Source organism: Lathamus discolor, chromosome 4 (assembly GCF_037157495.1).
Source record: "Lathamus discolor isolate bLatDis1 chromosome 4, bLatDis1.hap1, whole genome shotgun sequence".
Classification (NCBI taxonomy): Eukaryota; Metazoa; Chordata; class Aves; order Psittaciformes; family Psittacidae; genus Lathamus; species Lathamus discolor.
In genome coordinates, this window is record NC_088887.1 from 51351258 (window position 1) to 51378948 (window position 27691).

The following is a 27691-nucleotide window of genomic DNA, read 5'->3' on the forward strand; positions in this document are numbered from 1 at the left end:
AGTGCTTTTTTTGCCCCTTTTATTTTTTAACAGATTTCTCCTTTGCATCTTTGAGCATGTGTTTATATTTCACTGATTTTATTCAGCTTGCTACACTCCTTAGCCTTAATGCAAAAAAGTCATCTGCTATATGAATTAGAAGGGGAAAATACATAATGCATGCAATAAGGAGGACGCATTGAGTTAGATCTTAGTAAGCATCTACATCTGCCACTCAGTCATTGCTGATAGCATTTTCCTGAGGCAATATATATTCTAAACTGTGGTTTGGGAGTTGGAGGGGAGGGTGAGAAGTGTGTTGTTGAAGTAAACACCACCAAAAAATTGAGGCAGAAGCACTGCATTCGTACCTCTGAATGTAGAGGAACAGTACCTGTATTCACTGATTTCATACAGAAAAAATACCCAGCTATACAAATAGGTTGAAAGTCTCTCCAAATTCATTGTTTCATAAGCAAGCGAAAAAACAGACAGCGTAAACACATCAAGGTTGTACTGATTATGGTCAAACACATTACAAAAGTAATGCATCATCTAGAACTGTTGTTCCAGGGAATCTCATTACACTGAGATGTATAAATAGATAGGCAGCTTGACTTGTTAATGCAATTAAACATGATCACCTCATATAAAAAAGCAGATTCTATAGCACATGGGACAAAAAAATATATCACATGATGCATTTGGCCTAAGCATGCCTGCACTGGGGCTATTTGGCATTTTCTCCTTGTACACTCTGAAGCACAAACTTGTTTTGTAGCTCTGTTAGTAGATCAAAGTTAAAAGTGATCAAACACACACCAGGCCAGAAGTTCAGATGTGGCTGTTTGTCCAGGAGCTGTCAGCACTGTGCTTTTGTACAGCTAACCATCATGATGAAAGCTTGACGGGAGACTCAGGTGAGGATAAGACATGTTGCTTCCTTCCCCCATGCCCTGAAAAACTGATTTCCACCCCCATATACATACTTTTGGGAGAAATGCTTAGGACTCCAGAGGAGAAAATGTATAACTTTCAAGAAACAAAGGATTTAATACATACATATATATTTTAACTCTAGTAACAACCTCCCCAGTGTATTTCCCAGATGTCTCGATAATGCTTTTTATGATGCAAACATGAAAAGCAGTAACAGCTTCTTATTTCCAATCAGGTTTTTATTTCCTGTTTGATTGCAAACACACCTCTCAGTAGAACCCAGAGCAAGGTCACCCTGTGCTACTGTCTGACAAGTTCCCACCAGTTTCGACCAGACATTTGCTGTTAGCCCACACCAAATGCCAAGTGAAACCCTCACATCTGCATAAATCCGATTTCTGAATGGGACATTGAACATACTTTGAATTAGCACTTGGCCACATCTGCCTCAGTCACTTCAGAGCAAGAGGATACCACAGGAAAGCCTGAGGTTTGGAGCAGGAGCTTGAAAAACACAGCAACACAGTAGCAAAATGAAAGGCAACACAGTACATGAAAGAACAGTGTTGGGTTTTGGTTTTTTTGAAGCAGCACAAAGTAAAACCTAGAATTGAGAACAAAACAAATATTATGTTAATATATCCTTCTTTGGTAATCTTTACAACCTATGTAAAGCACTCTACATACAGACAGTCCTACTTCTGTGGCACAGTGTCCAGTTGGTCACATACTGTCAGACTGACAGAGTCAAGAGCAGGTACCGCAATGAGTAGCATCAGTGCCAATTGAGCACCTCGAATATTTATGTGGCAGCACACTTTATGCACCACATCAGCTGAATACCTGCGTTTAATGCGGTGGTGCAGTTCTCTCCTGCCTTCTCCAAAGAATGGTCATATGGAAAACCCTATGCCACACCTAATGTTGGAGCAGCCTGCTCTTGAAGGCAAGTGCAGCAGATTTACCAGTTCAAGTATGCACTACAATTACACTGGTGTAAACTCAGACTCATCACAGAATGGTTTGGATTGGACAAGATCTCAAAGATCTATTTCTAATACCCTGACATGGGCAAAGACACTCTCCACTAGACCAGGTTGCTCAAAGCTCCATCCAACCTAGCGTTAATTTCTGTACAGACTTAAACAAAACCCTCTTAACCTGGAACCAGAACAGATACCACTTATGTGAACAGCTATGCCAGTGTATGCTACCACTGCCCATTAATCTGCTTTCTCAGCTAAGCTCCTGCTCTGCAGCAGACTGCCTCTGAAGTCCACTGGCGGACTTGCTCGTATGAAGGCTCCTTTGCCTGCTTCAATCAGTTTTTCCACATTTCTTTAGCTAACTTAAGCTATTCTGACTGAACCAGGCTAGAAAACATTGCTACAAGTCACTCTGCAAAGAGCGACCAACAAATGACAAACAGCAAAGCGCAAAACCTCTTTAATCCATTCTGATATGAATCCTACCATAAATGTGGTCATGAACATTGAAAGAATTACAGGTTCACTCCAGAAGTGTAACTGTACTATTGAGCCTCCCCTCCCACACAGGCCTCTTAAGATGCCACTGAAAGTGAATTTTGGGGGCCACACTAGTAAGTCTCTCTGTATTTTAAGACCAGTAAGAACTACCCTCTTACGCTATCTGGTTCAAATTTTTGCAAGTCTCTTGCACTGCTTCAGCTTAACCAAAAAACAAAACAAAACAAGCCCCCCAAGCAAAACAAAACAAAAAAAAAACTCAAAAAAACCTACCACCACCCCCCAAAAAAAAACAAACCAACAAACAAAAAACAAACACACACACACAAAAAAAACCAACCCACAAAACCCAAAAGTCAGGTATAAAAATAGGAAAGCAGTAAAAGAAAAGTGACAGTAGGGAAGTGGGATTTAAACGTTTTAAATTCAGACAGCTAGTCTGGGGAAGTCATGACAATTAAGTGTCAAGAAGCACACAAGGGTACTACTAGTGAGAGGTTTTTGGTTATTATGAGAACAAGACATTTTGGAATATTATATCAAGAGAATTTTACCAAAAAAAAATGTTTACAATAAAGACTATACTAACTGGACCTTCAGAACTCCCATCTTTTGAGAATCATCACAATGTATCAACGAGTCAATAGCACCAGTATTAATAACCCCTGCATGCGGAAATTGTCATTGCAGCAGTTGAACGCAGTCACACAATAAAGTTTACACTGTTCATAACTTGCCTTATGCTCACAGGTACCAACAGTAGAACAAAATATATTTGCCATATTATACACATGCTAACATTCCTGCAATCACCAGGATTAAGAATAGAGTTTCAGGCAGTATTCCAAGATTAATCTCATTAGATACATGTGTTCTGTTGAACTCTTTTTAGAAAAACAGGGTCTAAAATTAGAATGAAACATGTTGGCAAAATGGATTTTGAGGTACCTGGATTCTGATAGTCAACACTTCTGTAATTTGAAAGACTAAAGTTCTTTTGGTACAACAAAATGCATTAAAAAAGAGCAGTACTACTAAACAGTTACCTTCAGAAAAAATGACCACCAAAAGACACCCATACCAAACATTTGTTTAACCACCATTAACAGAGTCTTAATAGAAGGTTTTGTAAAAAAAAAGAACCTAAGTGGTCAAAACTAAGATAATCCTTAGCTTTTCAGTTCAAAAGCTTTGACACATCAGCACAACTCTGAAGAGGGAGTGACAATGAAACAGATTTTCTTTGGCCTTGTAGTTTAAGCTTGTCATTTACATTTGAATGATAATTCCTCCTAACTATTTTCTACAAATCTAGGAGGAATGTGTTGAGTTTTGCATTGCAGGTAAGTACTCTAACAGAAGTTTTCAGAAATAGGAAGGATTACAGTGATTAATGCTGTAGTCTATCAGCCTTGAGTCCTGGTTTCTCCCAGAGCCTTTAAAAGCTGTGTGTCTCTTGAAATAGCAGAAGGCCACACTTCTAGGTCAAGGTTCAGATGAGTATCAAGAAAAGAATTATATTTCAATAAATTTCTACTGGATATGTTTTCAGATTTCTAGGAACTCAAGATTGTACTGAATCCCTATTTCCAGAGCTGGAGTGTTTAAAATTGTCTTAAGAGACATTCTTCAAGTCTACAGAAGAAAACCCAATGATACAGAACAGGCTTCTCTCCCTATGTTGTCAGTGCTCCCACCTCCTTTATAGGCACACTTAACAATCTTGAAAATACTAATCAAGCACAAACAAGGCATTATAAGCAGGCAGAATCACAGATTTACACAGCAGCCACTGTGAACTTTATTAAGAAAATAAGTGTTTGCCAGTTAAACTACCATCACTTTATTGACTTCTCTGGTTACTTCTAGAAATCAGTTCCTTCATAATGGCTCTGGAAACCACTCATTGCCACATAAATGTTGAATCACTGGCAATGTATGCTCTCCTTGGAACTCTGGCAGCCTTACCATGAAAAGAACTATATACACCTTTGCAAAATGCAAAGTAAGCAACACATCTTTCATTCAAGCAACAAAGTTATTCTTGAGGCAGATACCATGTTAGACAAACAGCAAGAACACCTTTATGTTAAGCAGTATTTTTTGTTGTGACAGTTCCACAAAATGAAGTGAAATCTGCAAGGGAAAAAGGTCTGTAAGATATCAGTTATTCATTCTCTTTGTGTAGCTGTGTAGTCAAGTCTTGTTTCTCAGGCTGGAGTAGTTCAGCTAAACCAAAACACAGCATGATGATCCATCTTCACAAAAATGTCCTGTTGCTAATGCATCTGCTTTTGCCTCCTTCCCTGTTTAATAGTCTGATGCAGTCCCATGCACTAGAAGTAAGGACAAGGCTTCTTCATTCATCTGGAGTCAGAGTTATATTCAATCCTCTAAGCAACTCGATACAGTTTATACACATCTCTGAAAAGAAGTTCCCCATTCCTAAGTAATCCAACCATTACTATTTCTTCAACTCCAGAAGTTGTTTTAGTTTCTTTTTCATCTTCAGCTTGTAGCCACGTGGCAAAATAGCATTGTCATGGGCTATGTATAGTAGGATTTAATCTTTATTAATAGTTTCAGTAGATTGCCCGAGGATTTTTTGTACTGTAGTAGGCTTCACATGCAGCTACATAAGCAGATTCTGGGAAGAAATCATCATGGTATTCTGCTAAAAACCTAAGAAGAAAGCACATCAAAAAAAGAACAGAACATAACATTTAAGAGAAAAGCTATTTTCAAATTAATTTTTAAACTCAGCAAAACCACAGCCTGGGAATTAAGAATTACTGCACTTTGAAAGTTGGCATACAAAAGGCTTGCCCTATTTTTACAAGTTCCACAGCTTTCCCTTACCATTCTCAAATCAAATAGTAATTAAAAAAGTTGCTTAAACTAAAAAAAAATTTAAAAAATTAAAAAAAATCCAGAAATTGAAGCTACACTCAGAAAAGAATGCGAAGAACTATGACAGAAGAAAAAAAAAAACAAAAAACAAAACCGAAAGTGAAGAGATCTGTCTGCAACTTCTGTCAGTGACCTGCTCAGCATACTATTTTCATTTATGTCAAACCCAGGATTTTCAGTTATCACTATGCAGTATCTTATACAAGTGCCCAGTAACCACAGAGTCAAACCGTACCTTTTAAGGCAAGTAAACTTACAATTTGTTGTTTCATGTGCCTGTGCATTAGGGTCTCCACCTCTCAGCAGTATCTGATTAAAATATGGTTCTCAAAGACAAAATGCATCTGTAAATCCGGTTCCCTAATTTCAGATTTCTGCAAGATGGTCTTCAAATACTACTGAAACAGCCAAACACCCAATATTTTATCATGTCTTCCTGCTCTGCTAACATACAACTCTATATTCAGCCCTAAACCAAAGAAAAACACTGTTGCTTCTAATACCAGCTACAAACAGCTAAAATGACATTACGCTTTCTGCTCCTTCTTTTGTATACTAAGATGCCACATATGCAAGTGGAGGCAAATGGGCAAAATGGCTCTTAAACCATGAAGTATATGATCAAGCTGTACTTCAGGAACACAGCCCCCCACCCACCCCCCCAAAAAAAAGAAACACCAAACAAAACCAGAACAAAACAAAAAACACGTATCTTCAAAAATACCTGGATATTAAAGATCAGCATCAATGATCATGGCAAAATGCTAGCCACAGGTTCTCTGTGTTAAAGCAGGAAGCAATAGAAACAACAGGGAACAGGTGTAATTAGCAGCACCTAGATTTCTCTCAGAACCCCTGGCTAGGGAGAGGACTTCACTATTGGAAGCTAAAAACAAGCAGTTTTCCATAACCAATACTCTGGACACCGAAAGTCCAAACTGAAAAAAAGTACAGGTGACTGCAATTAAAACCATAGTGTTTCTGCAGTAGTTACACTACCTGAACTAGGCATGTCCTTTGATCTTAGGCGAGCCAAAACATCAAAGAATACTGACAAAGATTCGCTATATAAGGCAATCTAAATTAAATCAGGAATATATTAATTGCTGAGAGCTCTTGTCATTAATATCATCCACCACCTTCTTTCCTAGGTTTATCAGGCTATAAGTTGCTCTAATACTTTATGGTTTCTTTTGGACTTTTTTTTTTTTCCAATGAGGTAAGAGATATCCCTTAAAAACAATTCAATGATACACAGAAACAGTTCACACAATCAGATCCTCCTGATTTTGAGAAAAATGTGTCAGTCATTTGCACTACACACACATCCCTCCCCCTAACAAAACCACTACAAGAGTACCAACATTATAGCAACATAGAAGTTAATAAAATACCCAAGTCATCAACTACTATGATCTCTGACTGTAGTTTGCAATAAATCACTATCTGGGATATGTGGGGTTGGAATGAAATGAGTGTGAGAAGGCCTAAAACTTCACTGACTCAAGTCTAACTTTTAACATACTTAGGTTGTAGAAGAAGATCAGCCACAATTGAATTTAATAGTTCTTTATTAACACGTTAATGTCTTGAAGAGATAAATGAACGTTCCATAAAACACAGTACCAAGTGCTAGATCATATAAAGGAGTTATGTTTAAAAAAACCCATCAGTAAAACAAAGGAACCTTCAGAGGACATTAGATAACTAACAGTTCCAAGAATTTTAAGGCCATGTAATGGGAAACAGGTTTATTTTCTCTTATAGGTTTCCAGACTTTGCTTAAGATCATTGGTCATAAATGCCAGTTTGGTGCAAGCTAAAGTAACAGCTTGTACGGATGAGAAATATTAGGCGAGATGCTTGTAGCACAGCTAAGAAAGGCAGAATGCATGCAGTCAAATGTACATTTCTTTGTTCTTATTGTAACAGTTGTGAAAACCAAAATACCCTCGAGCTAGCAAATACAAACTACTTTCTGCAGAGAAGCAAGCGGAAAAAGGCAGAAAAACACATGATCCGTTTCTGTCCCAATCACTTACATATCTTTCCTTATACAGAGAGCAGTGACCCTTCTGAAGCTGCATTGTATTCAAATTAGATCACAGTACAGAAAGCCAGCACAGAAATATTGCCTTTCAAGACTCCTAGGGTACTGGATATCTCACTAATGCTTTGCTTTTGGAAAAGCTGAAATAACACAAAATTCAGTTACACTGGTACCTGCAAGTAATAAGCCAAGATTTTAAAAACAGAGGCAGCTGTACTTAGCAAGCAGAGCCAGTGTTCAGCAATAGCTCAGAAAGCACATTGCTATTTAGCTATTCAGATAGTTTCATTACTTTCAACTTATAAATCTGATAAATTCAACCACCTGTTGCATTGCCTTTTTCATTTTTAGACTTTTTACAGAGTTCATATGCATACACCTACACAGTGAAACTGCTTATGGGTAACTCAGTTTTGAGATGCACAGTCCACACATCCGGGTTTAAGACTGAATACTTTCTCCCATCATGAGCACCCACAAAAAGAATACTTACGCTTTACACTCATGCTCACGAGGTACAGAGGTAACACAGCACAACACAGCTATTTCCCTCTCTACCACAGGTTCCTAGAAGAGGAATGTTTCAGAAAGGACTAGAGGGGATGCAGACAAGGGAAACAAATGTGGACAACCCAGCTTGCCCGATTCCTACGTTCGGATCACAGAATCACAGAATCCCAAGGGTTGGAAGGGACCTAAAAAGATCATCTAGTCCAACCCCCCTGCAAGAGCAGGGTAACCTACAGTACATCACACAGGAACTTGTCCAGGCGGGCCTTGAATATCTCCAGTGTAGGAGACTCCACAACCCCCCTGGGCAACCTGTTCCAGTGCTCTGTCACTCTTACAGTAAAGAAGTTCTTCCTGATGTTAACGTGGAACTTCCTATGTTCCAGTTTACACCCATTGCCCCTTGTCCTATCACTGGATATCACTGAAAAAAGCCTAGCTCCATCATCCTGACACCTACCCTTTACATATTTGTAAACATTGATGAGGTCACCCCTCAGTCTCCTCTTCTCCAAGCTAAAGAGACCCAGCTCCCTCAGCCTCTCCTCATAAGGGAGATGTTCCACTCCCTTAATCATCTTTGTGGCTCTGCGCTGGACTCCTTCAAGCAATTCCCTGTCCTTCTTGAACAGAGGGGCCCAGAACTGGACGCAATATTCCAGATGCGGCCTCACCAAGGCTGAGTAGAGGGGAAGGAGAACCTCTCTTGACCTACTAACCACTCCCTTTCTAATGCACCCTAAAATGCCATTTGCCTTCTTGGCCGCAAGAGCACATTGCTGGCTCATGGTCATCCTCCTATCCACCAGGACCCCCAGGTCCCTTTCCCCTTCGCTACTTTCCAGCAGGTCAACCCCCAACCTGTACTGGTACATGGGGTTGTTCTTCCCCAGATGCAAGACTCTACACTTGCCCTTGTTAAATTTCATCAAGTTTCTCCCCGCCCAACTCTCCAGCCTGTCCAGGTCTCGCTGAATGGCAGCACAGTCCTCTGGTGTGTCAGCCACTCCTCCCAGTTTTGTGTCATCAGCAAACTTGCTGAGGGTGCACTCAGTTCCCTCATCCAGGTCATTGATGAAAATATTAAACAGCACCGGTCCCAGCACCGACCCCTGGGGAACTCCACTAGTCACAGACCTCCAGCTAGATTCTGCGCCATTGACCACAACTCTCTGCCTTCTTCCTTTCAACCAGTTCTCGATCCACCTCACTACTTGATCATCAAGCCCACACTTCCTTAGCTTATCTATGAGGATGCTGTGGGAGACAGTATCAAATGCCTTACTGAAATCAAGAAAAACTACATCTACCGCTCTACCATCATCCCTCCACCTAGTCACTTCCTCATAGAAGGCTATAAGGTTGGTCATACATGACTTCCCCCTCATAAAACCATGTTGGCTGTTCTTAATGACCCCCTCATCCTTGATATGCCTAGTGATGGAGTCAAGAATAAGTTGTTCCATCACCTTTCCAGGGATGGAGGTAAGGCTGACCGGTCTATAATTACCCGGGTCCTCCTTCTTGCCCTTCTTATAGATTGGTGTGACCTTTGCCATCCGCCAATCCTCAGGCACCTCGCCCGTTTCCCACGACTTACCAAAGATGATGGAAAGTGGCCTAGCAATGACCTCCGCCAGCTCCCTCAGCACCCGTGGGTGCATTCCATCCGGACCCATCGATTTACAGATGTCCAGTTTGCATAGCTGATCCCTAACCCAATTCTCATCTACCAAAGCAAACTCCTCCTTTGTCCTGACTCCTTCTGGGGCTATAGAAATCCGGGGCCCTCGGGGAGAGTCTGCAGGAGTAAAGACAGAGGCAAAGAAGGCATTCAGCACCTCTGCCTTCTTTATATCCTCTGTCTCCAGGGTACCCACTTCGTTCAGCAGTGGGCCTATATTGCCTCTTGTTTTAGTTTTATTTGCTATGTATTTGAAGAAGCCCTTTCTATTGTCTTTAACCCGACTAGCAAGATTGAGTTCCAAGGAGGCCTTAGCTGTCCTAATTGCCTCCCTACATCCTCTAACAACTGTCCTATATTCCTCCCAAGCGGCCAGCCCCTCCTTCCATAATCCATAGATTCTCCTTTTCCACTTGAGTTTGCCCAGCAGCTCCTTGTTTAACCACGCCGGTCTCCTAGATCCCTTACTTGACTTCCTACTCATTGGGACGCTCCGATCCTGAGCTTGGAAGAAGCAGTCCTTGAACGCTAACCAACTATCTTGAGCCCCTTTACCGCCTAGTACACTTTCCCATGAGACTTCCCTTAGCAGTTGACTGAAGAGGCCAAAGTTGGCCCTTTGGAAATCCAGAACTGTGGCTTTGCTAGGTATTCTATTCCTCCCACACAGGATCCTAAACTCCACCATCTCATGGTCACTGCAGCCAAGGCTGCCATTGACCGTCACCACTTCGACCAAACCCTCCTTGTTGGCGAGTACTAAATCTAGCAGCGCTGCTCCCCTAGTTGGTACGTCCACCATTTGCATTAAGAAATTATCATCAATGCACTCGAGGAACCTCCTAGACTGTGAATGACTGGCTGTGTGAGTCTTCCAGCAAATATCGGGGTAATTAAAGTCCCCCACGACGACTAAGGCATGTAGTCGCGAGGCTCCTTCCAGTTGCCTGTAGAAAGCCTCATCAACTCCTTCGTCCTGATCAGGAGGTCTGTAATAGACCCCCACAACTGTATCACCCGTGCCAGTCAGCCCCTTGATTCGTACCCACAGACATTCCACTTGCTCCTCATCCGACCCCGGACAGAACTCAATACATTCTAGTTGCTCTCTCACGTAAAGAGCAACTCCACCACCTCGCTTTGCTGACCTATCTTTCCTAAAAAGGACATAGCCATCCATGACCACATTCCAGTCATGTGAACTGTCCCACCATGTCTCTGTAATCGCCACTAGATCATAACCTTTAGCCCGCACACAGACTTCTAACTCCTCCTGTTTATTCCCCATGCTGCGTGCATTGGTGTACAGGCATTTCAGGGAGCCAGTCCTAGTACCCTTTTTCCCCTGCGGGACAGGGTCTAAAGAGCTATCCTTTCCCACAAGTGAAACAAGAGATTGATAGTCCTCCTTAGCCCGCCATCCTTCAATCCCTAGCATGTTCCTCTTAGGCTTGTCCCCAACAGGCCCAGTTAAATCCCCTCCCCCCTTCATAACTAGTTTAAAGCCCTGTCAATAAGTCCTGCTAACTCCTGCCCCAAAACCCTTTTTTTTTCCTCAAGTGTGGCATTCTGTAAGCAAGTTTACCTCAGGTGACTCCAAGCAAGAGCCTCCCAAATATACTACCACCTGGCTGAGAGTTATCCAGGCAAATCTACCAAAAAGCGCCACAGAACTATCATTACCCACATTAAAAGGCCACCTGACATACATATGTGAGAACATTTCTCAACAGCGTCATTGAATTAATGAGCTTTAAGAGTATCATCTGGTAGCAAAACCTTACCTGCGTGAAGAAAAACATTCTAAACATGAACTAGCATGCATAAATAAGCCCAGGGACAGCCTGAAAAATGTGAAAATTACAAAGAAAGGAAAATTTTAATCATTCTAAGAAGGACAACCTCAGCCATAAAAGTGTAAGAATACAGAATTAAGAGGAAAAGTTTCCAGGTAGGTGACATTTATATACTTTTGCTGCAGAGTTCAGGAAGGTAAGCAGATACTTTGATGAGATCAGTGGTCTGGGCTAGATGCTGTTTGAAAGGCAACTGTAATGATTTATCTAAAGGCATTTGCTTAAAAAACATGATGGATCCTAACTCTGTGAGTCACCTCATCAAAAGAAATGTCATCTGCAGATTAAGAAGCTATCTCTTCTCTGAGACTACAACTTGAAACTAGGATTTGAAAGCTTAAAAGCTTAGTTTCACACAAAAGTGTATGCCACCACCTGACTCTCACCCCTTCTGGTGATAAGACATTTCTCCATCTGGAAGACTCTTCAGGGCAAAAGCTCACCAATACAAAGCTCATCATAACCCCAATGCAGTCAACAGAACAAATGAAGTGAGAAATTTCAGATGTTCATTCTCATAATCAGTATCTCAAGAACATGTCAAAGGAACAAACACGCTTGTTTTATTGACTGGACTCTTGTCACTCATCCACATACAGGAACAGAAATAATCTCCCTGGGCCTTTAAAGGGCAAGTACAGAGAACCCTGAAGACGAGAACATAACATCTGAAGATGCCAACAAAACATCTCCAGTAACCAGGCTGAGTGAGTGAAAATTACAAGTGGTATCTTCTAGCAGACCTTTTGGGAAAACAGTCTTAAAAGGGCTCAATACAGGAATCCTTGGTTGGTCTTGAGGATGAAAACCCACTTTTGGCAATGCCAGCACAGATCCCAGAATAAATTCTTTAGAGCTGCCTTCTAAAAAAGCAATCGCAAGACATTTAAAATATTTTGGGAACCTCTCACTTCAGACGCATGACCCAAACCTCTCATTTACACACCCAGGCACCTGATGATTTGGTAAACAGAAGAGAGTCAAGAAGAATAAGCACACACACGCAGATTCTGCAGATTAACCAGGTAAACAAAAGCCTACTTGAAATAAACCATATAATACCAGGTACTCATTGATCAAGAAGCATTCAACATAGAGGTGTCAAGAGTTTGAGAGGTCCCAACAAAGCAGTTACCTTTCTAACCATTCAATGATCAGTGAAGCCCAAATAGAGCAATAGTAGTGACCTAAAACATGGCATATACATTCATTGTGCAAGTAGAACTCCTTCAAAGTATTTCAAAACCTAGAAAACAACATTAATTTGCCTGCCTCTACACCCACACCTGTCCACATTCAAACCTTGACTGTCTTACAGTTAGGCTCCAATTCCATGAAGTTTTCTAGTATGTCAGAATTGCTATGCTGCACAGGTATTTTTTGCTAAGTAACCAGTTAATCCCAAAATTGAGATAGAAAACCCCTAATCAAAATAAGTAACAGTAGCAGAATTGCCTTCTTCATGATCTTTCAAAAAGTTGTCTTAACTTTACTAAGTAACCTTAACTTTACTAAGCCACAGTGAGCACAAATTCAGTCACAAGCAACTTCACCTAAATAAAGATGCTTTCTATTCCATTTGCCATGTGCAATACTTAATTTTTTCATTCTCAGAATGCCACTAATAACCTCTTATTAATTGCACATTAGCACAGACTAGTGGTCATAATTCACCACTGCAGTTACTACACTCAAAAAGCACTGTGCTGTAGAAAAAAAAAAAAATGTATTTCTTAAAGTTACTTCAAAAACTTTATCATTTTTCTATATACGCATCTTATTATCACAGCCTTCTAATCTGGTCATGTTCTGACTTGGCTTCCTTCTCATAAAACACTCAACATAAATAAAATACTTTTCAGTTTAAAATACTTTTCAACCCATAGAGCTGAGTGGGACAATAGATACAAGCAGGTAACGAAAAAAAAAAAAGAGATCTAAAATGAAAGAACAAACTTACAGGATATCATGAATTTGAAATATCAGTGGGTTTTTAACAAAACCAACATCTCTGACCATTAAGAACACAGCTTTCCACTATATGAAATACTATATTGGCCTTATCTGGAAAAACTTATTTTAAATTTTATAAGTATTATTTTAGAAGTATTTCATTCTGTATTTCACAAAAGTCTAAACACCTATGGCTTTACTTGCCTTTTTTTGTTAAAATGCAAATGACATTGACTTAAATTACCTCCCCGAAGACGGGTGTTGCTATTTTGAAAACAGACGTTATATTCTCCTAATTTTTTAGTATCTCTTACTGGTCAACAGCCCTCACAAGTGACCTCTCTGATTCCAATAGTTTGCCAAGTCAAGGCTGTGTTCAAATCAATGGAAACTGCAAACCAAAAACTGGCACCTTCTTGCCTATCATTTCTCATCACTCAAGCCGCCTCTGGAGGCATGCTAGGCACCCCACAACACAGAAAAGTCATTTATCCAGTTGAAGCCCCCCTTGCCATGGGCAGGGACACCTCCCACTAGACCAGGTTGCTCAAAGTCCAGTCCAACCTGGCCTTGAACACTGCCAGGGCTGGGGCACCCACAGCTTCTCTAAGCAATTTCTGGCAATTTCTTCATGTTTTCCATGAAGACATTTTCATTATGCACACTTCTAGAAAGCTGAACTAAGCACAAACAGTACAGCTTCTACATATTATGAAAGTCAAAAAGTAGCATTTGATACATCCCTTAAAATATATGTTGTCTGGGCAACTGAGATCAACCTTGTCTAGCAGCAATCTGAGGGCATGACTGGAAAATACTACTCATGTAGCATCTCAAAGTGAATTTAATGCATCTATCAAGTACTGACCAAACTCAAAAAAACAAGCTTCCAGACAAAGTGTTATTATATTAAGTCTCAGTTTTTCAGCCCACATGAGAGTAATAGTACAACTGTTAAATGCAACTGTAAATTTTACCCATAAAAATCAAAATGCAAAATTAAATCAGTATCTATACTATAACTAAAGCAGTTGTGTACCCCATGAAAGATTTAAAAATACATAGAGCTGCTTATGTTTGAACTACTCTACCCAGAATTCAAAGAAGATTCAGAAACAGTTTTATTAAAGCAAACAGATAGCTTCAATCCCTTATCTGCTATTAGAAAAATAAAGAAAAAGAGGGTACTTCAGCTTGTCACAAGAGCAATTCACTAAAACAAATCAGGCAATCTTAAGTAAATTGGTTTCTATCATCTAGTGCATACAGACTGTGTAGGACAGTTCTTATCTTTCAAAAGGTAAGCCAGAATAGAAGTGACAGAAAATATTTTTAATAAACATCCATTAATCCTTTCATTCCCAAAAACAAAAAGAAGGAATCTGAAAATTGAAGATCAAGTACAAGATATCACCTCAGCCTCAAGGTTTCTCTTGTGATGAGAAACAGATAACACAGAAGCATTTCTGTGACAAAAATCAAGTCTGAACAAGTTTCTAGAAAATATAACTGTTTGACCTACTTCAATAACATATGAAACAAAGAAATAAATGCCAAAATGAAAGATGTCCTAAAGCACCATGAATACATGTTGAAAAAAACCCTAATCATTTGCACTCGTTTCTATGTTACCTTTTGAATACACAAGCAGTAGCGCACCCAGTAAGGAAACTAGTCCAAGAAGAATATTTATGACAGATCTACCTACATGATTCCAACAGCAGTAGCTTGGAAACTTTTTCAGGAAGGTTCTCAATTTGAACAATCCTGGTGAAACCACAGAAATCAGTATATTAAGCATAGAAAACAGACACTGAGAACAGCATCAGCAAAACATAAAGACACTGGCTTAGAGAGCACTTAAAAAACCACACAGCCCTCAAAAATTTTATTGAGCCCGATATGCAATATCCACACTATGCTTGGCTTGGGGTGCTCATTTTGGTTTAGTTGTAGTCTGGTCTTAAGGACAGAATTCCCCCGAGTACTGGAGCACATTTCTGGTTGTGTTTTCCAAAAGAAATCTAGCTTATGCATGCAGAGCACTCTGCAGTGCAACACAAATCATGGTAAGTGGGAATTACCAAGAGATTTGCTTAAAAAGCACAGTTCTACCTGACCTAAAAATGCTGCTGTGGAAATGTCTTCTGATTTTTTTTCTGTTTTAAATTTCTATTTATAGATGACTACACATTATAACAAGACAATCAAATGGAAAAATAAGACATACAAATACTACCATTAGAACTTTCAGTTTAATCATCTCCCTGCTTGTATGGAAGCTGCAGAACACATTTCCTCCTTCCTTCTATTCCACACCACCACAGATCATCCACACAATGGGTATGAAAAAACTCCACTTAAGATGCTAAAGAGACCTGCTCTGCCCAACAAAGAAGAATTTAAATAGGCAGAGGTCTGAAAAACTGATTTGATCCACAGTGAGTTAAGCACCCTCAATTACGTTCATTCCAAGCAAAAACAGGTTTCCAACAATAAGCACCAATCCTGTCATGTTTAATTGAAACTCAGATTGAATACTAACTAGTATGTGACAAAACAGAGCTGTAAAAAGAAATAACTCAAAAAATTAAATGGTTTGAGAGAAAAAAATTGTATTGTAGAAATTTTGACATTTGAGACATCTTTTAAATTCAAAAATGAAGTAAAAACATTTTGAAGTTTTCATCTTCCTCATCTCTAACAGGACTTTTAATATGCTAGTGCCGCATCATGTTACTTCTCAGTATGTGGCTATATAGAAGAGTCTTTGACCAAAATTATATTAGGAATTCCACATTTGTTCCAGATATTTACCATTTACAACACTTTCTCCTGAAAGTTTTTCTTGGCAAATTTATTTTCCACTGTATTGGTGCTGCACAACACAGTAACACACTAGGTATCTAACCACCACTGACTGCCATGTCACGCAGAACTACTACCTAGAGTACTTGACTGACAAAGATGATCGTGGTGCAGGTATGATCATACTGCCTCCAGCTGTGGAGCTGGTGTGGTGAGAAAGTCTGGGTAGGTCTACAAGCCCCTGCACTGTGTAACAGAGAAACCTTCCTGTTCAAGGCTCAATTAGGACAGATATTTCTTTTAAAAATCTACCATAACTAAAAACATGTTCTAAAGCACAAGTTTCTTCCCCTGCTAGTACTGATGCACCATCGAAACTCTCAGATCATGCTGCCAAAAATAAGAATGCAGTTTGTATTTCTTCATAAAACATGCTTCTTGGCCAAGTCAGAATTGTCATTCTACACATACCAATAAACAGACTTGTCTACTTCAGCTTTCTATCACTGTGTTTATCAAAATTTTAAGTAGGGAGCTCAGGTTCCTTTCAATTTGAATTACAGGATCAAAAGTCTTGTATTAATCTTTATTCTAATTGTTATTAAAATATAATAATTTTAACACATTCTTATAGCTATAAAACATTAATATCTTAATTTAAAAATCCTTTGTCATTCCAGGACACTTAGATCTATGCAACAATGCAAACACTGCTGTGGTACACTGTGTCACATTACCTCAGAAACATTTCAAAGTGTTTTACTAAGGCCTTCAGGTTTTTGTCAGGAAAGCACATCTTCCCCAGGATTTCTGGTAGCTTTACTGTAAATAAGAGAAATAATGTTTATACCTGTTCTTGCAAAACCAACTTCAAATTCCTTTTATCCATTCTACAGAAAACAATATAAAAATTTCTTCTCCCTACAGCCTTCACTTTTCCTTGCAAGTAACTCACTGATCTTTCAAAGCCCTACTGAAAAGACATGTTGAAAAAGTGAATGCTACTTGGTTTAATGCTGTTTGATAGCATATTGGAAGTAATGCTTGTTTGCTTTTGTTAAATGAAGGCTTATAAAGCCAGTAAAAGATAACCAAATTTATGAACAGCCTAAGAGTTTTAAACAGATTTAAATGTACATTTCTCCTAGAATAAAACTAAATGCAATAAAGCAAGCAGAAATCCATGCAAATACAATCACAAGGGCAAGGGGAAGCAATTTTGATTGAGCACAGACTTTTGATTGAGCATCAGTTTACCAAACATTCGTAGCAAATGTTGAGAGCCATATATATATGAGGGAGGTGGTGGTTGATCACTTGGTGGATAATTTTCTGGCATCAATTTCCAGGACAAAACCTACACATAAAACATTAAAGATTTCATAACTAACATTTTATAGCACCACGGAACTTCAAAATCAAAGATGAAATAAGTAATACAAACAAAACCTTTTCTGAAATGTAACTAATCTGAGGTACACAAAACTTTTAATCATGGAATCCAGGACAGTAACATATAAATCTATTACCTCATTCAATTCATTATTTCTTCTTCCTTCAAAGCCAGTAAAAACCGCACTCCCCTCTTTGCTAGGAGTCAAAGTTATAGGTGAAGACGATCCACTATGAACAGGGGTTTCTTCAAAACATAAATAAAAAGAAATCAGAAATAAATTTTAGAATTGTTTTATGTAACTATAAGCCATTAAACATAACTAAAGTCTACTGCTAATTTCTTTAATGTATTAAGCACTGGAATTTAATAAATGTTATTCTGAAGTAGGCTCACAAAAAAAGCAGCTCTTTGAATTCTGTTGAGAAGTGCAGTACCAAAGTACTGAAAATACTGCTTTGTATTTTTCCATTTGGTATAAAGACCTCAGAGATAAATAATGGATACAATAAGTAATGAATTCACACTTCACTCATTCAGTTCAGAGTCTTCACTGCATTAAAAAACAAACAAAAAAAAACCCAAAACAAAATGAAACAAATGAACAAACCCCCCCCCAAAAAAAAAAAAAAAAAAAAAAAGAACAGGACTTAAATCTTGCTTAGGGCAATAACTAAGAGCAAAGCTTACTTTTTTCCAGGTGCAAGAAGAGCTTTGGCATAGAAGCTGGGGTCTCAAGATGCCGTCGTTTAGGCTGCGGGGAAGCACTGCTTTCCGATAACCTGTCACAGTTAGAGCTATGACGTGTGGAGCGTCTCAGTGACTGCAGAATTTCAGGTTCAGCTTTTCGCCTTTTTGGTGTGGCTGGCTCCCCTGTTGCAGGCTGGCTGTCAGTTGACTGGGGAGTTGGTGGGTTCAACAGAGGAGGACTTGGAGAAAGCTCCTCCTGATTTCTAGGAAACAAAGGCAGCTTTACAGAAGTGCCTGTAAGAGATAACGGCTCTTCCTTCAAAGGAGATTCTTCCAAGTTTCACATATTTTGTTAAATACTTACTCAGATTACACAGTTTCCTCCTAGTAACTATCAAAGTGGTGAGGCCTTCTTATAAATACTATTTTCCAGAAGTGATTTCTTCAAATTTAAAAGCTAATGAACACAAATTTACATTTCAGTGTAACTTTCCCCCCCCCACAAAGTTGTAGCATAACTCTGTATCAATCAATACAAACCCTTTTTGTAGTTGCCCAGATGAGAATTCAGGTTCCAAATCCTGAATTCAGGCAAGTTAATTCACAGAAGAGTTCACCAGTTTATCAGGACAATTTTTAAGTCACAGTCTGTGAGAAATCACCCTATGCTGCACACATAACCACATTACATTGCATTTTCCACAGAAGATAAGTAGTACTAGACTTCTTAACTACCTGTTAGTATTTGTTGAGTTTTCTTTGATGGGAAGAAAGAATTTTGATGAAGTCACTTTCTTAAACTGAGCTTGTTCATAAGGATAGAGCAAAATTAATGGAAGCGTGAAGTCAAAGGTTATTCTCAGACCATCCACCATCTCTTTACATAGCTCAACACTGGCGGGGGAGGGGAAGAAAAAAAGAAAAAATAATAATGAATGTCAAAGTTACATGTTAAAGTTTTTCAGTGCAATTGTAGGAAAGTCCCTTTTAACATACATCATTAGCATCTTAACTACAATATGGTTATTTCATCACAAAGTAATGATATGCACACTTAAAGAAAAGTGATTCCTGTAGATAACTTCAGACATACAGATGTTAAAACTGCTTAGTAAACTCAAAGAAAATCATACAATTGCTCTGTTGCTTTACTATTTAGTGGATTAATAAAATTAACTCTACAGTAAATTAAGTTAGTCAGGCTTTTTCCTGGAAGCATTATTGTGGTTTTCAAAGTTCACTATGCTGAAAAACAAGGCACCTGCCAGAAAAAATACTCAATAGACTGAATCTCTGTCTAACAGGCACATGCAGAATTTGATCTATAGCTGTTGAGATTCAGTTAAGACTCCGTAATATCCATTGACCCAACAAAACTAGGTAAATTTGCATTGGAGATCAGTTTCCAATGCTCCAGTAGTCAAAACACTACATATAAAGGCTACTAGGAATTTAAATTTTAGCCTTGTGTAAAAGACTTATAGTGCTAAGAGATGAGTAGTTGTCCTGCTACAAACAGAACCCAGAACACTGAGTGCAGCCTACCTGCAACCTCCCTCCTCTACAAAGATATTATTCTCTCATGTTTCAAATACATGTATGTGTACAGTAACAGCAATTTGATTCTGCCAAAATGACCCATGTTACAAACCCCATACCCCATCTTACCATTCCATACAACCTGCTAAAACTGCCCCTTTTTTTTTTTTTTTGAACACTACATATAAATTAGGTCTGGGGACCTTCAGGTGCAGAAATTCTATCACATCCAAGAAGGTCAATTACCTTCTTTGTTAGCGCAGTAAAGGCAATACTAGAAAGTTGTCAACTGCATCTCTCCTGTTTAATGGATCACTGAACTTATGCAAGTTCTCCTTATTAAAGCACCATCTTTATAGAGGAAGTCACTTAAATACTTAATGCACATTTTTTAGGGGAAAAAAAAAACCCCAACAATGTGCAATAAAACCTCTTCTTATTTCTGATGCCTCATGTGACTTCTTGTTCGGGAGATTTTATTACAAAGAAGGAAAGCATCATTAATCTGACACCAGTATAAATCTAGACACTCACAGACCAAAATACTGCAAGGAATAGCATCCTTATGCACCACCGAAATAGAACTGAGTAACAAGAGCCAAGATTTCTCTTTGATAAAATACAAGATTTCAATCAGTGTAGACTTCGATAAGGAAGCACCCTCACCTGATATTGAGAATCCTTAACATAACAAAAGAAACAAACAAAAAAAAACCCTGCTGCCAAGATGCAGGCTTAACAAACTGACAAAACTTAAATTCTAAATTCAACTAAAAAAGACAATTTAAAAAAAAAAAATCACCTGCACTTGGAAGTTCTTTATGAGGATTTGTATAAAATTCTTATCCTTTATAAAATTTGAGCCTGTTCAGTTTTACTCAATCAGGGTATTCTCACATCAGATATGCTCTCTGTGCTGAGAAAATTACTCTGAAAGAGGTCACAATATTTCCAAGAACTTACACTATAAAAGGCGATATTAAGGTTTTTGCATTATGACTTTTCAGAGTATAGGGACTCTCCCACTGATAAACAAATTGTCAGTGTTACTGTACTTTAGGTATCTGTCAAAAATTTTAAGCTCATAAGTAGACATACATCACAGTGTAACAGAACAGTCTTGAAACAGAACACAGAATGCAAGGTCATTTTTCTAGCGATAAAGGTGGACTAAAGATTACTTACTTCTTCTCTGGTGGCACGTAATGAAGATTCATATTAGCATGTGGAGTCATCTGATGGTGCCGAGATCTTTCATTGGCTGAAAAAGCAGCATTAATAGCAAAATGTTTCACATATGACTCCAGGATTGTTATTATGTTTGTCTGACAAGGAAGCTTCACTAGCTGAAATAGAAACAGCAAATTAATGTCTCAGAAAAACAGTCAGTAAGTATACCAAGCTAAAACAGGAGCTTGTAATGTACTGACTAGTTTAATAAGGCTCTATTGAACGAAGGTATTTCAGGTGTGAACTCATTTCAACCCTTAACCTGCATTTTTGATCACTCTTTTATAAACATCTGGACAAACACAATCATGGTCAGGATAACAAGCTTACATTTCCAGCTTTAAAAAACAATCTGCACTCTAACATACAACTGGGTACCGAAATGTACATTCTTAAACACGACAACTCACTGTTTTAGCTATTGAGAAGTTAGCTCCCTACACTCTTTTTACTCATCCTTACTGTCTAAGCTTACATTTCCAATAAAGTTCAAAAAACCCCAGGAGTCATATACACAAAAATTACTTCCGAGGGTTGCCCTCCCCAACCCTCTGTGCACATTCATTTCATAGCTCTTATTTCATACCCGTTTTCTTCTATTAATATAGTAACAATCTTCCTCAAGCTTCTTTTTCAAGACTTCAGGAATTTCTATGCTTATTGCTCTTTCTTCCATGTCCCTTTTTGTATGACTGTCTTGTTCTTCTTTCTACAACAGACCAGTAAAAGAAACAATATTTGTTGTGCTTATGTCAGTGAAAAAGAAGTTCAATACTCAGGATACAATATAACAATCAGGTTTTGTCATGCAAAAAAAAAAAATTATTTTATAGTAATTAAGTGGCTAGTAGCCTTACTGTAAGCAGTTTAACAATACTGCTTTAAAGTCATTTGCAAATTCGTGCTCTAAACCATTAAAATTTAAGCTTTAAACTTTAAATTTAGCATTCAATTAAGTATTTAACACAAAAGAATTCTATTTCTTAGGTTTTGCTGCTTCAGATTGCCCACACTGCAGCAGTTGAGACCTTCAGAACAATTGTTTATGCTGTACTTCCTTTTCAATAGAGACTTTTTTTTTTTTAAGTCAGTCTTTTACATTTTAATGTAAGACCAGAGCTGACATGCCTGTTTCACAGTAAAACAAAAGCCAAAAGGATCCTGCTGCTATTCCTGTCATAGGCAAGGACACCTTCCACTAGACCAGGCTGCTCAAAGCCCCATCTATCCTGGCCTTGAACACTGCCAGGGATGGGGCAGCCACAACTTCTCTAGGCAACCAGTGTCAGTGTCTCACCACACTCACAGTAAGTAATTTCTTGCTAATATCTAATCTAAATACACCCCATTTCATCTTAAATCCATTCCCACTTTTCCCACAAGTCCCTCTCCAGCTTTCTTGTAGGCCCCCTTTAGGTACTAGAAGGCTGCTCTAAGGTGTCCCTAAAGCCTTTTCTTCTCCAGGTTGAACAACCCCAACTCTGTCAGCCTGTCTCCATTAGGAAAGCTGCTCCATCCCTCTGATCATCTTTGTGGCCTTCCTCCTCCTCTTATGTCGGCGGCCCCAGAGCTGGACACGGAAGTCCAAGTGGGCTCTCACTAGGGCAAAGTAGAGGAGAAGAATCACCTCCCTCAACCTGCTGAACATGCTCCTTTTGATACAGCCTGGCATATGGTTGGCTTTCTGGATTGAACTCCAGCTAAATTACCAGCTGTACCCTGTATCTTATACACCTCAATTTTTTCCATAGTTTCAAATACATCTGAATTCTATTAAGGCGCTTATGAACATACCATTTCTGTCCTCTCTTCTATGTCACTTTCTTCACTTTTTATTTCTTCATCTGTTCCTTCATCACTGTCATCAGAAGAAGAACTACTTATAGCTGTGTAAAAGAGATTTCAGATTTATCTCACATTACTACATTGCAGAGATTAAGACCAAACAATTTCATGTCTTAAGTAAAAAAAAAAAAAAAAAAAAAAAGGAGGGTGTTGGAGAGGGACAACCAAACAAAACCACCACAATTAGCTTGTTTGTTTAATAAGGATTAATAGTTCTAATTGAATTAAACACACAATTATTATTTACAACATACTATAAACTTTTTAAATATAGAACACAAGTTTACAGAAAGTAGTATTGCACCCTCTCTAACTGAAAAAACATATCACTTTTAAAAGCTCGCTATATTACTGAACAACCACTGATCATTTTAATTTTTACTGGACTTTAGTTCTGAACAGGGATTACAGTATTAATCATTCAAGCAGAAGTCTGGATCTGTGCAGCAACAGTTAACATAGGTAAGTGTCAGACAGTGTTTCTTGTGTCTTTCAAGCTACAAATCAAAATGCTATGACATAGAAGACCAGGCTTGAAAGTGAAATCAGCCCATCAGCTGACATGAAACAGTCCTTCATGTCAGGTAGACTTGGGGGGGGGGGGCGAGGGGGGACGGAGGGGAAATGGGACACAGAACGAACAAAACCCAACAACATACACACAAGCACACACCACCACCACTCCCTCACCCCACCTCCCCAACAAAACAAAACGCAAACAAACAGCAAAACAATCCACTTATTGCTCCCTAGAATATGTAGGAACAGTAGCAGGGAAAGTGTCTTATATTAGAACGCCAAGCAAAAAAAGCCTAGACATCTTGTACCTATTAATGCTATAGTAAACAAAGCATCATTAAGACCTGAAATCACTAAGTAAAATAGCTGCATGGAAGTGACAGAAGAAAAAGCCTCTATAATACAAGAAAAAAAGCAGGAATCTAAACTTAATAGCTACTTAGCATTAAACATAGTGCTTACTCTTCATAAGACTGCTCCATGTATCTCAAATAGGACCATGACACTCTTGTGTCATCCTATGATCAAAAAATTAAAGGCATCACACCTGCTGTTAAAGAATGAAAACAAGCTCACAGTTTTCGCTACTCTCATCATTTTCTTCAGCAGGAAGGCTTTTTAATACAGAGTCAACACCAGGCAGCCTGCAACGCCTCTTCTTTCTTCCCTTTCTTCTCCTAAAGAACATAAAATGGTTCACTGAAATTAGGCTAATATTATTTGTTTGTCTTAACCTAGCTAATTATATTACATGCAAATGCCCAGCAAACATACGTTTATTTTCATTAATTAATTTTGAAATAATTTGGACAATGCTTATTTGAGAGTGGATACCTTAATGTCTGTACATTACCTCATATTTGTGTTCTCAAATGGATCCTCAAAGCCATGGCCAACCAATATTAGATTATCTTTGGCTGAAAAATACTTCCAGTTTTCCTAAGTTATTTTTCAAGTACATTTCTTTGGAAAGATGTAGATCCAATACATAGACATTTGGAAGCAATAGTTAAAAATAGCATAGTTATTAAGCGTTAGCTGTTTAGTGTTATTTAATAACAATATGTAGGCATCAACCTCAGTAAGATAAAAGCAGCTCTCTAGAATACACTGGCTGTACTGGGAAGCAGCATGAGCTTAGAGTCCAAAGTCACTTGCAGACACTGGGATGTATCTGTTTGAATCTGAAAATGAATCTCACATTCATTTTGAGATCAAAAGGATTTCTTACATGCGAGCCACAGCCTTCCGTGCCAATTTACGCTGTAATCTGCGGTTTTCGTCTGTATCGCGAAGAACATGATCTTCAGCTGCCCATCTATCCCAGCTAAGGATAGGTCAAAAGAAAATTAACAACAGGTATGAAAGGTCTGCATCCCTTTGTATTCATATGGTTTCAATTCTTGTGTTGCTATAATCTCTCAAACCTTGACTCAACACACTGGTGTTTGTAGCACTGACAGATGCTATGAGTCATCACACCCAGAGACTGCACTCATGTACTGGCCTTGATAACCAAACAATCCGGGTCTAGATTTAACAAGATATAAACTCAATCTATTAATGGAAACCTAGAAGCCACAAGTATATACCAAAGACAGATACCCCGTGAAGTTTAAACTTGTAGCTATCTAACTGATCCACTGAAATTTATGGATACAGACCAACACGTCAACATAAGCAAGTATATTAAAGGCATTCATTAAAGGAGAAATAATCTTGCAACACTTGATACTCTATGTGATGCATTTTTTTGTAGAATAATATAGAAGAAATAGAACAACTGAAACTGCACATACAGGTCCTTACCTTCTATTCCAGCCGTTAAAATGGATCAGATATTCTGGAATCTTTCTGCCTTTCTCATCTTTTCCAACAATAATATCAACGATCTGCAACAAATATTGACAGCACGTATTAAAAAGCTTGAGAAAAAGTCAGCCTTCCAGTACTTAGGGAGCTTACGCACAACAGAAAAAAAAAAAAAAGCAATATTTATGATAATTAAACAGATCTATGATTTTGCCAGTGAATATTGATATGAGCAGAAGGAATGGATTATATTAAATGGTAAGAAACCCTAGCTGTTTTACTGAGCACTTTTAAAGTTGGGGATTGCTAACCCTCTTTGTCCTGTCCTCAAATGTCCCATGTTTTCAAGACACAAAAGGGAAATGCAAAACAAGGCAGTATCACAACCAGGATAAGCAGATACACATCCGGGCTACTAACGTTTTATCCCATGTGCCATCTCTTCATACTTTCAAAGTAAGGGACAAAATAGTTTTATACATATAAACCGCAGAAGCAGTGTTGTCTCAGACCACCACAGAATCTTAGCCACTAAACATTAAAAGGCTCTGTGAATATCTGAGCCTTTGTTTCCTTCCTCTCTTTCATATATGTAAAACAGGCCCGTCTGAAAGGGCCTGCTCCTCAAAACAAAAAGACATTTAATGTGGATCATCAAGAGCAGTATCAGGACTAGTAATAACAAAGGGATTTTCTGTCTGCATTCCAGTGGCTCTCAATAGATCAGGTATCTCCAGAAGCATGCAGTAGCTATGCTAGTGTTTTAATTCGGGAGTCCAGAATTTAGGAACTATTGATAAGAGTCAAGGGCAGTTATGCTGGAGCTTGCGGTACCTGAAAGTAAAGGTGGCACTATTATTTTTCGCACTCGTGTTACCTCTAGGGCTGGCAATTAAAGCTGTTGGGGCAGTCAGAACATACGAATACACATACAGACAAAAGGGCAGCTGAAAACATTACAGGAAGGCAGAGACCCTGATCAAAGATGTTTGAAAAACACTGGTCTACACAACTAGCAAGCTTACAGCAAAAATATTAATTTGGTCAAAAATCCAGTTTCAATCCTCCCATGTCATCCCTCTCTGGAACTAAGCAAACAAAAAACCAAACAGAACTCTGCTTGCAAACTAGGTACAGACTTTGAATCGGAAAAATATATCCTGTGTCCCACTGACAGCCAAAATCAATATTATACTTACAGCACTACACCTACAACCATTGTTTCTGAGGCCAGGCCCAAGTGAGTCAGTCACCTCCTACTGCAACACTTACGGTCCATCACTCACTGTTTGCTAACGTATTCCTGTATAACTCTCCTGTACCACCAGCAGCATTTAAACCCCTAAACAAAAGCAGGGGAGCAGGGAGAGGGAATAAATCAATATCTGCTACAAAAGCTCAGGAATTAAAATAAGATTTCAGAATTACTTTGCAGGTGTTCAGCCGAGAACGGAAGGCGGGAACCACGTCCGTCACTTCCAGAGCCACTCAGCGGCTCCGTTCTCTACCAGCAGCGAGAGCAAGGCCCCGACGACCCGGACTCCACCACCCCTTCGTCACCCGGGCAGCGGGACGGCCCCACCCGCAGGGGGAAGGCCCAGAGGTCCGTACGAGGCTTCTACCCTCCCCCTAGCCCCAGAGTGGAGGAGCGGATGTGAAGGGGAAGAGCCGAGCCCCACCGGGGGACCGGGCTGAGGCGGCCAGGGACGCTGATGGCGGCACAAGGGCGGGAGGGGAAGGAGAGGCCCGGCGGGAACGGGCAGCGCCTCGCTTTGTCTCACAACCCGTGACGGCGGTCGCCCCCCTCCCCACGGCCTCTCCGCCTGCGCCCCTCTCCCCGGGCCTGCGTCCGTTCCCCGCAACAAGTGCTGCTGGCGGAGCTGCCTCCCTCCCTCTGCTTGCTCTCCAGCTGAACCCGTAGCTGCTTCCCCAGCCGCCTCCCGCCCGGGGGCGCACGCAACGCCCAGCGGGAGCGTAACGGCAAGGCCGGCCCCGCCCCGCCCGGCCACGGCGGAAGCGGAGGGCGGTGGAGGGGGGAGTTCTCGATAAGGGTCGCGCGCGGTGTGTCACCTTGGCATCATAGAGCACTTTGGCTTTGGTGGGGTCGGGCTCGAAGCACAGAACTCTCTCCCCACGGTGGAACTTAAATTTCATTCCCCGCGAGGTCATTTGTTCATCATGGCGCAAAGGAGAGGAACCACGCCCCTCCGATGGAGGAGGTGCTGCGGATGGGCCCGCCCCGCCTCAGGCGGCGGGTGGGACGGAGGGGGACGGGGGGTTGCATTGAGCGCTTCCTGCTGGGTCCTCCGTGTCCCCTGTGGGGTGGGCTGCTCTTTCGTACCAGCCCCGCCAACTGTCGCACGGGGTGCCTGGCACGGGAGCCGGCCGCGGGAGGGTATGGTGGTGAGGGGACACGTGCCTCCGGGCGGGAGGGCGGCTGCGTGGGGCGAGAGCTCTAGGCCTTGCAGAACCACCCGGCTTTGCCGG

At 39.9% G+C, this 27691-nt stretch overlaps 1 protein-coding gene across 6 annotated transcripts; it reads right to left on the minus strand.

Annotated features, from left to right (window-relative positions):
- Window positions 1-2810: 2810 nt before the first annotated feature.
- On the minus strand, window positions 2811-27423 carry MSL3 (MSL complex subunit 3). 6 transcript variants are annotated; one of them, XR_010612269.1, is made up of 14 exons: window positions 27275-27423; window positions 25202-25284; window positions 24624-24719; window positions 23969-24069; window positions 22823-22914; window positions 21615-21737; window positions 20984-21144; window positions 18995-19153; window positions 18260-18522; window positions 17706-17815; window positions 17434-17533; window positions 16914-16998; window positions 5573-5713; window positions 4998-5087 (listed from the first exon to the last, which is right to left on the minus strand). XR_010612269.1 is itself a non-coding variant. In XM_065677449.1 (13 exons), exons 1-13 carry the CDS (start codon window positions 27371-27373, stop codon window positions 4988-4990), a joined length of 1572 nt encoding a protein of 523 aa, XP_065533521.1. In that variant the 5' UTR covers window positions 27374-27422; the 3' UTR covers window positions 2811-4987. The 6 variants fall into 6 exon arrangements, 5 of the variants coding, with proteins under 5 accessions (XP_065533521.1, XP_065533524.1, XP_065533523.1 ...); XM_065677449.1 differs by lacking the exon at window positions 5573-5713 and having other exon boundaries at window positions 2811-5087; window positions 27275-27422; XM_065677450.1 differs by having other exon boundaries at window positions 4997-5713.
- Window positions 27424-27691: the final 268 nt, after the last annotated feature.